Source organism: Poeciliopsis prolifica, unplaced genomic scaffold (genome assembly GCF_027474105.1).
Source record: "Poeciliopsis prolifica strain line A6 unplaced genomic scaffold, Auburn_PproV2 SCAFFOLD058, whole genome shotgun sequence".
NCBI classification, from domain to species: domain Eukaryota; kingdom Metazoa; phylum Chordata; class Actinopteri; order Cyprinodontiformes; family Poeciliidae; genus Poeciliopsis; species Poeciliopsis prolifica.
Genome location: NW_026562433.1, coordinates 1482694 through 1494933, shown reverse-complemented (window position 1 = coordinate 1494933; position 12240 = coordinate 1482694). Strand labels below are relative to the sequence as shown.

Genomic DNA, 12240 nt, shown 5'->3' with positions numbered 1-12240 from the left:
AATCTGTGTGCTAACAAAACTAGCCAAAGGAAATCTTCATTTGATATATATAAACCTGACATGTTCTCCTTTTGTCTTTTTGACAAACTGCCCGTTTCAGATCAACAGAATTAAATGTGGTCACAACTGTCTCTTTTCTCCCCGCCTTTCATTTTCTGACCTTCTTCTTGACCAGAGACATGACGCCAATACGCGTCAGGACGAGCTGCCGACACAAGCCCTCCCTCGGGACGCCGTCGGCGAACGTCTCGGCCCCGTCAGCGACCGGCTCGCACAGGTGACGCATGAAGAGAGACACGTAAGCTCTGCGTGACAAAGAAAAGGCAATACGTTGATAAAAATAAAATAAAAAAAAATTCAGTCAGACGAGGATAAACAGACTTGATGCCAGCTGCTTTGTTGTTTTCACTTACTTGAATTCCTTCTCAGTTTTTCCCCTGAGGTCCCTAACGAGCCACTGAGACGAGAACGCGTCCTGAGACGGCATACCCCAACGCATCACCGCATTCAGGAAGGCTTTGCGCTGCCGTGTGTTGAAACCAAGAACCTATCGAGGGAATAAGAAGCATTTCATTTTTCTACAAGTAAAAGTGGCACTGAGCACAGCTGAAAAGCTGAAAAAAACACCTGTAGTTTGTAAAAGCATCTAAATCTCTTGAACTTATTTCTGTTTTTTCACACAACGGCAAACTTCACTATAGTTTACTAAGGCTTTATGGCATATAGCAGATGTCCACAGCTCGGGTGAATTTCTTTCTTAGACAGGAACCCAGTTTCTCCATTATAATTATTATTATTATTATTATTATTATTATTATTATTATTATTATTATTATTATTATTATTATTATCATCGTCACAGTTCTGATTACAGACACTCTCAGTGAGTGCCGGTTGGAGACATCCTCAAAGGAAGCGGATCCAAGTGGAAAACCAGCTGAGACCAAATCTGGTCTCAGCTGTTTAACCATAAACACTGTAAATCTATGGAGGACACATGTTCCACTTAGATGAGATCAAAATCAAACTTTTTAGTTGATAAAAACTTCAGCCCATCAAAGTGCAATGTTATTACAGGCAGAACCCAAAAGATGTGAGCGATGGACACCAATATAATTACACTACTATCAGGATAAACAAGAAAATTCACTTTTTTTTGGAGATGGATTAGCTTTACAGTGAACTCTAGTTTAAGACAAGATTTATTACGTTAATTATGAAATAAACAGAGAGCCGGTTTAGACCCATTTCCAAAATAATCACGATCAAACAGCCCAGAAGTTGAAGAAGAACTTGTTGGTTTGGTGGACAGACCTCTAGGTTGCCTCCCACTCTGGCCAGAAGAGGAGGCAGAGGTTTATCTTTCTCATTCCTCAGCTGACGACGTGACTGCCTCCGACCTGCGAACGAGAACAGCCAACAGAAACCGTGTGACAAGCCACTGAGGAATATTAGCTGAAAGGGAGGAGAGACCATTAACATTATGTTACAGAAAGTCAAGGAATAAAAGAAACACACTCCTCATATGACTAAAGTTTTTTTCTTCCATCTCTCTCCTGAAGGAGATGGTTAGAATTCTTGGCAGTCTACCTCATGCAGTTCTGCCAGAAAAAACTGCAATGACTAAATCAAAGTCAGACTGTGATTCAACGCAGACCTGTGAGTGTGTCGGACAATCTTTCATGAGCAGTTTCCTATCGATTTCACGTGTCTTCTCCTGTATTTCGTTCTGTGTTTTATCGCTCCTTACCTTCTGGCCGATCGTCGAAGTCCTCATCCTCCTCCTCGGAGCCCACGGAGTATTCGGACTGGTTATCTGAAATGTCAGCATGCCACTCTGAAACAGCACATGGTGCTTTGTCAATAGGCCAGGCTCATTCCCTTCCACTCTGCAAATAATGCCTTAAACCCCCAAACTTCTCAAGTAAAACACTAATCCAGTAAATTGCCGTTATTCTTGGTGTTGTCCTAAACAATATTTCTTTCTTAACCAGAAGCTTGATCCTGTTCCTACAGCATCTGTAGCATGAAACAGCTGGTAGAACTTTGCCAAACTTATGTGAGCCTCCCCAGATCCAAAGCCGGTCGTTACCTTGGTCTTCCTGCGCAGCGTCGTTGTAGTTCACAGGTTTGCGGTTCCTCTTCCCTTTACCTAGCTTGCTGGCCAGGTCCTCCTGCTGCTGCTCATAGTGATGCCGTAGCAGCTTCTCCCAGTAATCCGGGTCCACGTTCTCCTCCTGCTTGATGATCTCCCGCTCGATCTCCTCAATCTACAAGCACACAAATCGAAAGAGGCTGATTATGTAAACTCACTGAGGCATCGTACTATAATGTGCAGTAGCGGGGACGGTTTGACAGAAGTCACGTCAGCGAGGAAGCAAGTCAGGTAAGAGCACAGCTGAATTTGTGGCAGAGGACTAAAACAAACTGGGGTGAGAGGTCACCTTCCAACACAACGACCCTCAATATCAGTTGTGGGCGATATGGACTTGACGTTTTATCATGATGTTTTGTGGTACTATTGTGACAGCAATAACAAATTGCTAACATAAACATGGTCTTAAGAACTATTTATTACATCTTTTTCAGGTAACCGTATGGGCGTGACTATAGTCATGGAAATACAAATAACGCTTTTGAAAAATATTCCCAGGGTAATTTGTATCATTAAACTGCACACAGTAACAGTCTTTCCATATTTGTTGGTATTTCTTGATTCGTTCACTGAACAAACAGAGGAAAAAAAATAGTAAAACTATAAATTCTGACAATAAAGACAATGCTGGGGGGTGGGAGGTTTTAAAGATCATTAATTAGAATTTATTATAATAATGATCAATCAGAATTCTTGTCATAATAAGAAATTTGGCAAACAAAATGATAAACCTTATACATAGCTATAATATCTATATCCAGAATCTACCATATATCTACCATTGTAGATATATCTATTGTAGATATGCAACACCGTATCTAGAATGTGTTCCAATGACTCAAGTGAACTGCAAATCAAACTGAGATTCTGCTACACGACTCGGCTAATGTTCTGGAGTCGGTTAGACAACCTGAAAACAATTAAGCATTGGATACAATAGGAACGAAAAGCCAACATGCTTAACAGTGAATCTGAAGGTTTAATCTGGTCAAAGATGGTGTCAAGGTTCCTGACATCATTGGTGGAGGTCAATTTAATCCCATCCAAAGTCAGTAAGTACAGCTGTTTTCAGATGTTCTGGTCCAAAGACACCGACCTTAAAAACATTATTTAAAAGCTATAAAACGTTTGGATGTGTCGAGGCCTGCCTGCAGTCTAATTAACTCGTTGGATTCATCATCTCCCGGCATCGCTCTATAATTATTCTGCCGTGAGGAAGATTTATCATTTAGATTGTCACATAATCTAACTGAACTCTGTCAGACAAAAGTGACGTAAACAAGCCTCGTGCTGTTCTCTTGATCCCTGCAGCATGTCGGAGCCCCGGTATCCCTGCCAGCAGATGCACTGATATCACCGCCTTAGTTTATTAATGCTGTTACAAACAACAAGCGAAGCGGTGCTGCACCGGCAGCTGGAAAACAAAAACATTCATGAAATCAGGGAAAAGCTTTAGGCACGGCTATAAGTAGCATATTGACCTATTTAAAGTCTCTGACAGGTGAAGATAAGAGACCAGCCTGAGTTATAATGAACTTTATCTTTTTTGCTTAAGTACGGTGATTTCACTCGGTTGTGTTATTAATTTTTTTTAAGCAACCCTGACCTCTGGACTTTTAATGGCGTACCACATGTTTTGATTGGCTGCTGTTACCAATGAGCTCGCCTCCTCCTCCTGTTGAAAGAGGCTTTCCTCCTGTTTCAGCAGCAAAATTGGTGCTGGGTTAGAAACTGGGCAAAAACGCTCCTCATCGACAGGGTACCAATTTATTCTGACACAGTCATTTTCTTTTACAAGCTACTTGTCAGATTTATTTATTTTTTTATTGTCATTGCCTTTTAATAAGAAGAAGAGCTCTCTTTTTTTCTCATTGTAGTTTCCAAGAAGTTTGCAATACGACTCCTGATATAGAGATAGTGTCAAATGATACAAAGGATAAACTTGGCAACGTTTAATTTCTAGGTTAACTAATATTCTCTGGAAAGGAAACGACTGCGTGGCCATTAATCTACAGCAGAGCAGCCTCCCTGGAGCGCATACAGTTTCTGGGCCGAAGACCAAATAAATTAAAATGTTTATTTTGGATGATTCTGCTCTGCATCCTCGATTCTGGAGAGCTCTTGGTCTCTCCATCTTTCTGAGTGTGTGTAAGAAATGCAAATTGTATAAGAAACTCTAAACCAGAACTTTCGCTGTTTGTGACAAGTGTGTGCATACGGAAAGAATTTGTTTTAACTCTAACATCCGAGATACAAACAGTACAGCATTGCATGCCCCAAAATTCTCTTTAGTCCTGCCAGGAAGCAATCCATTCAGTACATGTCAGATTCACAAAGTGGCACTTTGTGAATCTGTGTCGCTCCTGCTTCCATCTCACCTTGTCCTCCTCTCGGACCATGTACTGGGCAACCTTAAAGGAGCTCAGGTACTCGTTCATGTTCTGGACGTCCGAGTCGTCTGTGGCGTCTTGGCTGCGATCCAGCAGCCTCTCGATGGCGGTGCTGTCATAGTGAATGACGCTGCCCTCATCCTCAACTTTGTCCCCAGAGTTGTTCTTCATACCTGGCAGAGACAAAGACATAAACGCTCGGGATCTGCTGACATTAGGGCTGCAGCTAATTATTATTTTAGTAATCGGTTATTCTATCGATCTTTATGGTGGTTAACCAGAAAACAAAAATTGTCACGTTCTGCATATTTTAACTGTTTAAACTTATTCTGCATACTAGAAATACATTAAAACATACAATTGTTAATTATATACTTTAGTTAGCGATTAATCGAAGTATTAGTTGACAGCTATTTCAATTGATTAATCACGATTAATCGGTTCAGTTTATATAGTTTTGATCAGCTTCACTATAATTCCATCTCAACACGTGTCACTTCCTCACCTTCTCCTTCATCCTTGAACAGCTCCTCCGTCCCAAACTTGAGGATGTCATCCAGCTCCTGTTTCGTCATGGAGCCAGCCTTGGATCCCAGACCTGGCCGCACCACCAGGTGGGTGAGCATCATCTTCCTTTTGGCTACCTGGGTGATGCGCTCCTCCACGCTGGCTCGCGTCACAAAGCGGTAGATCATCACCTTGTTGGCTTGCCCGATGCGATGAGCTCTGCTGAACGCCTGCATGGGAAAACAGCGCCGTATCTGTTAAGGCGTGAATAAAGGCGATACCAAAAACCAGTATTATGGAGGAGCTGAACTGCACCTGGATGTCATTGTGAGGGTTCCAGTCAGAGTCAAAGATGATGACCGTGTCAGCCGTAGCCAGGTTTATGCCCAGACCTCCGGCTCTGGTGGAGAGCAAGAAGCAAAACTGACACGCTCCGGGAGCTGCAAGTGTGAGAGGCAGAAAAAAAAAAAACCTCAAATAAATGTGGAGTCAACGCACTTTAAATACCAGCATAACTGGGATTATATCAACAGAAATAAAATGTGGCGTGGAATGTAGAAAGACAGTATGAAGTTAAAATCTAAACACTAATAAACACAAGACTGTACAACTGACTGTCTGGATGTTTATTAAAACACCAAGGTGTAAAATCTTTTAATTTCAATGTTTTTTCAACATGCTTGAAAAATGCAGGAAGCTGAAGCAAAACGTGGACAGAATTAAGAAACTTACTGGACACCTTTAATAAGCACAAATTGTGACTTTATTTAAGCGCAAAAAGGGGATCTCTTTGTTATTTTTCAAAACATCTGAACCTAATAACGTGTCTTTTGACGCATCACTACAGCCCTAAAAATGATAATAATGACTGTCCTGTGTTACCGTTGAATCTGTCGATGGCCTCTTGTCTCAGTGCACCTGTGATGCCTCCATCAATCCTCTCGTACTTATAACCCTCATAGTCCAGAAAATCTTCTAATAAATCCAGCATTTTAGTCATCTACAAAAAAAAAAGATAGAGGAAATCTTTGATCAACCATCCCTCCACACAGCTGAAATTTCAATCTGCTGTTGAAACTTCAGTTTGTTCATGAAGCGCTCAGAAAACGTGCACGTGGATGTGTTTCTCCGTGTTTAAGCAGGGTATGTGTGTGTTTTCTACCTGTGAGAAGACCAGCACTCGATGCCCCTGATCTTTCAGCTTCCTCAGCATCTTCTGCAGCAGCGTCAGCTTCCCAGAGGCCTTGGTGAGGGCCGAGCCTTCGTACGCCCCGCTGGGTGTTTTCTGGGCTTCCTGCAAGAACATGTATAAAACAAAAGAGTTAACACTGGGGGGCTCATTTGAGTTTGCCAGCTGAATTTAGGGCAGGGACGTTCAAACAGCAACAGGATACCAAGATGTGTCTTTACAGTGATCTTTTTGTGTGAGTGAGTCAGCCACAAGGGAAACAAGACACCATGAATAAAAATTTCACAGCCTCATACAGAAAGAAATGACTATGAAATCACTGCGAATATCAAATAAAAGAATGACATCAAGATTTGTCATTGGTTATAAATGTGTTTTCGAAAATGTCAACATTCTATCTTGTTGTATTGTGACTTGCACTACCACATCTTACCACAAGATGTCCCCATACAGCAAGTTCAGGTACATCAAGTTATTTGCTCAACAACGTTGGTTATTTGAAGAACAAAATTCAAATAGTTTTTAGGTTTTTAGAAAGAGTTTCAATTTTGTATTAATGTTTTTCTTATGTTCATGTAAATATGTTTTTGCTCTCACCATGGAGGCGACAGGGAAGAGGTACGGGTGGTTGCAGCACTTCTTCAGGTCCATCATGATGTTGAGCAGAGACACCTGGTTTCCTCCGCCTTTCGAGTTCAGAGCCTCGAAGTTCTTGGTCAAAATCAACTTGTAGTACTTCCTGTTTTTCAAAGCAAAACAACAAAGCCATGAAATTAGGAAGAAATAATCATGCAAAGCAAAACAAACTTTGTTCAACGCGAAAAAAAAAAAAAGCAAAGCACGTACAGGCAAGTCAGTAACTAGAAGGCAAAAATTACACTTTGTAGTAAGGACACAGAATAAAAAATACAAATGTCTTGCCGTAAGAGCACAGCTACAAGATCATTTGTATGCCACAGCAAATAAAAACCAAACATGTGGCTCTCCAACCAACTGCGCTTCATCATTTCTAGCTGTTTGTTCATTAGTTTGGTGTGTCTTACACAGTAACTCAATAAAAACACGTGTGCGCCTTCTTAATAATTCATGGTCACCTGTAACTGATGGTACACACACGTACTGCTACACCCGTTGCATTTAATTGTTAAGCTGCTTATTTGTGTGATGCTTACTTCTGCATGGGGCTCAGCTCCACTCTGACAATCAGCTCGGTCTTAGCCGGCATGTTCTTAAACACGTCGGCCTTGAGCCTCCGCAGCATGTGAGGCCCCAGCAGGTCGTGGAGCTTCTTGATCTGGTCCTCTTTGGAGATGTCGGCAAACTCCTCCAGGAAGCCCTCCAGGTTGCTGCGCAGAAGAGGAGACTCAAAATGAAATTCTCGATGTGAATGCTTATCCAGCTTTAACGACGGTCATTAAGGGAAAACATTTGCTGAACAAAAAGAGTCATACTTGAAGCGATTCGGGGTGAGGAAGTTGAGCAGGTGAAATAACTCTTCAAGGTTGTTCTGCAGAGGAGTTCCAGTCAGCAGCAGCTTGTAGTCAATTTTGTAGTCATTTAAACGCCTGAAGAACTACAAATACACAAAGAAAGAACTGAGCTCTACCGATCATGTTACTGCAGAAAAAGACAAATCCGACTCTTATTGTCATCAACAAAAGAAGTCTTTCAGCAGGTTTCTTTAGGAAAGATCATTTCTATCACACGTTCTGGTTGTAACAGACATCCAACAATTACTTTAGGAATTGATTGTTCAGATAAATCAGATAAAACAGTGGGCACATTCAGCAGATTTTTCATTTAACCACTTAAGCCTTCTCTAGGCAAGATTAGAAATACATTAAAAATGCAAATGAACAAAGAATTCAGTTTCTTTTTTAAATACAAAAATATATATTTTGTCCAAAATGCAATAGCACAGCATTCGTTTAGTTCACGCTTGATCATTTGTAGATTGTTTGATTAACTTCGCATCAACCAATTTAATAATTGGACAGCAAAAGGCACTTAATAGGAGATTTAGTTTTTTACAGAATTTGAGCCAGGTGCAGCTAACAGCATACCAAATGAGGAGTTCCAGGTGGAACACATTTACAGCCAAATTTATCTAATTTTTGTACAGTTTTGAAATAATGACTGCTATGACTATGCTGCCGTTTAGCAACTGGCTTTCGTTTGAGTCTAGTTAATGATTAATCTATTACTAAATTGGTTGACCATTATTTCAATAATCGATTAATCACTGTTAATTCGATTAATCCTTTCAGCCCGAGCATTAACAGTGACAGACGAAGCAGTGGCACCTTGGACTGGTTGTTTTTGAGGCGGTGAGCCTCGTCCACCACCAGACACGCCCAGTCGATGGACTTGAGCGCCGTCTGATCGATGGTCACCAACTCATAGGAGGTCAGAAGGACGTGAAATTTAATGGGAGCCTCGCGCTGCGGCAAGGGAAACAAGAGATAAAAGAATAAACGGATGCTTTTCTAGACAAAAAAAAAAAGTTGTTAGCAATCATTAGCACCGTCTCACCCTGAGTTTGAAGGCCTTCTTTCCGGCTTTGATGGAGTCGTCGAACGTGAACTCGTTCTCTCTGATGATGGCTCGGCTGTCTTTGTCTCCCGTGTACGTCACCACGTAAAAATCGGGCGCCCACATCTCGAACTCCCTCTCCCAGTTTATGATAGTGGAGAGGGGCGCGCTGACCAGGAAAGGACCCTTAGTGTGGCCCTGAAAGAAAAGCAGGATGGTGTTGGTGCCCCTTACAGAATCCGTAATGTGACCAAGCAGAAACGATCCCAGCAGTACCTCCTTGAACAGTGAATAGAGAAAGACGATTGTCTGGATGGTTTTGCCCAGACCCATTTCATCTGCCAGGATGGTGTCGGTGCCCTGAGCCCAGGAGAAGCGCAGCCAGTTGAGGCCCTCCAGCTGGTAGAGGTGCAGGTTGCCGCCTGTCGCCGTGACGAAGTCGGGCTGTTCCTCGTATTTGATGGTCGGCTGGAGCAACGACAGCCCAGAAAACAGTGAGGCCATGTAACTCCATTCTACTACGCTACGCTATTACGACGGTCAAAAATCATAAAGCTTCAATTAGTCATGAAAACAAAAAAAAATCAGTTTGCAACAAGCTTGGTTTCATACAGTTAAGTTATAACAGCTGTGTTCAGTGATGTGGAAAAAAATTCAGGTTCTCTCCAAAATTCTTTTCACATTTTCCAACAAGCAAGAACGCAAAGGTTCACTATGACAGATGGTTCAGTAGAGTTTAGGTTTAAACGTGGAACGAAGGAATATAAGTATTTTCCGTCCTTTCCTCAGACTTAGCTTTCCAGAGTTCTCAGTGATTTATCTTCATTTTAATTACTACAATAAATTTATGAAGAATATTTCTATAGCAAACAGGCTTTAAATATGAAATATGCAAAGGGAAAAAAGAGAGAAAGGCAGACAAGTAAGAAAGATTGAAGAAACTAAATTAGAAATTGTGATTAAAAAATATAGTCTGAAACACTATATTTTGATAACATAGTACTCCACATCTGGAGGATTCCCATTTCCATATGTTTCTATACGCTTGTAGACTATGACAAAATTCTGTGAACTGAATCTTGTCAGAATAGTCGGTCCACATAAAGTGGGACAGAAATTATAACAAAATACAGTTCTGAAAATGTTTTCTTCTATAAATTTGGCAGAAAAAATGTAAAGAGTTCAGGAAACAGACACATTTTTTTTAAAGGGAACCGCAGCCGTTGTTAACCTACATCTGTGAGTGGGGAGGGAAAAGACTCCTCCTCTTCATCGTCTCCCTCCTTGCTCGTCATTTTCCTGGGTTTATCGGGGTCTTCCTTCAAGATGTTGTCCCTGTTGAATGACAACAAAGACATCATTGAGACTCTGTTAATGCTGTCTTAATTCTATCAAGAACAGTTTGTGACATAGGGCAAAGTTAACAATGACTATTAATCCCTTAATATAAGAAGCCTTTATCTTTTCAAATCAACTTTGGTGCATATTCTTGCTTCTAAACCAGTGTGTGTTCAGCATGACTGTGCAGACCAACCTGTGTCTCCAGTAGTTGGCCTTGTGGAGTTCAAAGTCGGGTATATCCATGTCATCTCTCTCCCAGGTGCACTGGTCATAGGTCAGATCTTTCCACTTCACCAGGTAGTGGTACATCCCCTTTTTATCCATGCTGGCAGAGGGACATGTGGAGGACAGTGAGCAGTGTCTCACACACCCGTCTCACACCCTCTCAGAGGTGCAATCAACCCTACCTGTGGTTTATGATGCGGTGAATCATCATCCACTCGGGCTTGATGCCGTATTTGTAGTATTTGTCTTCCAGTAGGGCGTAGTGGGGATCTTTGGCCCGCCTCTTCTCGCTCTTGCCCACTCCGTTCTCGTCCTCTGCGCCCGATCCGTAGTCCAGGCTGGGGGGCTCGTCCATGTCGGTCTTCCTCTGGTAGTTTCTGTACATCACCGAGTGGAAGATCTCCAGCTGAAAGATGAACGTGAGTAATAAAAAGACGCCAGATTTAATCGCCGCTCAGAGTTTGTTGTTCTTTCTGTAACAAGCATGCTTTAGAGATGATATATTCCAGTAAATAATTAATTGATTAGTACATTATGCAGCGATTATTTAAATCATGATTAATTAATTAATGGGCTGCACAGTGGCGCAGTTGGTAGCACTGTTGCCTTGCAGCAAGAAGGTCCTGGGTTCGTTTCCCGGCCGGGGTCTTTCTGCACGGAGTTAGCATGTTCTCCCTGTGCATGCGTGGATTCTCTCCGGCTTCCTCCCTGACCAGTCAGGTTAATTGGTCTTTCCAAATTCTCCCTAGGTGTGAGTGTGTGTGTGCATGGTTGTTTGTCTTGTTTGTTTCTGTGTTGCCCTGCGACAGACTGGCGACCTGTCCAGGGTGGACCCCGCCTCTCGACCGGAACGCAGCTGGAGATAGGCACCAGCAACCCCCAACCCCACAAGGGATGAGGATGAACAGATAATGGATGGATGGATAATTAATTAACTGTTTCAATCGTACTCTTCTGCAATTTAAACCAGAAGAGTTGTTTAAAGCATATGCAGATGTTAAAATGTCCCAGTCAAAGTTCAAATCTACATCGAATTGAAATGATGTGGCAAATTGTGAAACTTGCTGGCACTCCTCATACAGAGTCGAGGAGTATTAACCTCGAATGTATGTTTACTATGATCACCAGAGATCAGCCTTTTCATCTTTGGGTTTGGGTATTATTTTGTGCCTTATTGTGTATTTTGTAGACTTAAAAGCTGTTTTAGGCTACACCACCAGGAGGCACTAAGGAGTCTCCAAAAGCTGGAGGGAAAATGAGAATTTTTTTTAAAAATCTATATCAATTAAAAAAATTTTTAAAAAACATACATTTTTAATCTGAATTTTTGTATCAGAAAATGGTAACTGTTTTTTGATCATTATTATATAACATAAGTAAAAAATAATTTATTGAATTTATCAATTCGCATGGCAAAGAATGCTGAAAATTCACGGCCAGATAAAATCAGAAAGTATGAGGCAATTTTTATGTTAATCGAATGTAATTATTCAACAGACAATGAAAGCCTGATTTTGACATGATTTTGAAGCTGATGTTTCTTTACATATTTTGTAGTGTTGTCTGTAGGTATGCAAAGGGGTTCCCCTAAAAGCTAGTGGTGTTTGGGGGGGGGCATGGGATGGAAATGTCTGGGAATCCCTGTACTAAAAACACAAAATGTTATGACTGTTCCCACCTGCAGCTCGGTGATCCAGGTGCAGTGCCAGTACGACTGGCTGGTTAGCTTGACAAAAAACTCCCTCTCGGCTCTGCCCTTCATGGGCGGCGGTGGAGGGGCGTCGGGAGGAGCGTCGGGGGGCAGCGGGACAGGAATGGGAGGAGGAGGCTCGCCCCACCTCCAGTGGAGGATCTTCTGGACCCTTCCTTTGATTGGCGGGCACTGCAGCAAGGACACATGT

The 12240-nt window shown here is 41.9% G+C and overlaps 1 protein-coding gene across 6 annotated transcripts in view; it reads right to left on the bottom strand.

Annotated features, from left to right (window-relative positions):
* Positions 1–12240, bottom strand: part of chd3 (chromodomain helicase DNA binding protein 3) — a 53767-nt gene that overhangs the window by 31955 nt on the left and 9572 nt on the right. For 4 of the 6 annotated variants that reach the window (XM_055060168.1, XM_055060169.1, XM_055060167.1 and 1 more), the window contains exons 10-29: positions 12018–12221; positions 10522–10745; positions 10308–10439; positions 10009–10108; positions 9050–9241; positions 8774–8971; positions 8545–8682; positions 7693–7814; positions 7414–7587; positions 6839–6980; positions 6215–6346; positions 5935–6052; positions 5368–5492; positions 5051–5282; positions 4534–4718; positions 2093–2270; positions 1751–1837; positions 1315–1400; positions 414–547; positions 161–305 (exon numbers count right to left, since the gene is read on the bottom strand). In XM_055060168.1, coding sequence (XP_054916143.1) covers positions 161–305; positions 414–547; positions 1315–1400; positions 1751–1837; positions 2093–2270; positions 4534–4718; positions 5051–5282; positions 5368–5492; positions 5935–6052; positions 6215–6346; positions 6839–6980; positions 7414–7587; positions 7693–7814; positions 8545–8682; positions 8774–8971; positions 9050–9241; positions 10009–10108; positions 10308–10439; positions 10522–10745; positions 12018–12221 — 3048 coding nt within the window. The remainder of the gene's footprint in view (positions 1–160; positions 306–413; positions 548–1314; positions 1401–1750; positions 1838–2092; positions 2271–4533; positions 4719–5050; positions 5283–5367; positions 5493–5934; positions 6053–6214; positions 6347–6838; positions 6981–7413; positions 7588–7692; positions 7815–8544; positions 8683–8773; positions 8972–9049; positions 9242–10008; positions 10109–10307; positions 10440–10521; positions 10746–12017; positions 12222–12240) is intronic. The other 2 variants (XM_055060172.1, XM_055060170.1) reach the window with 1 other exon arrangement.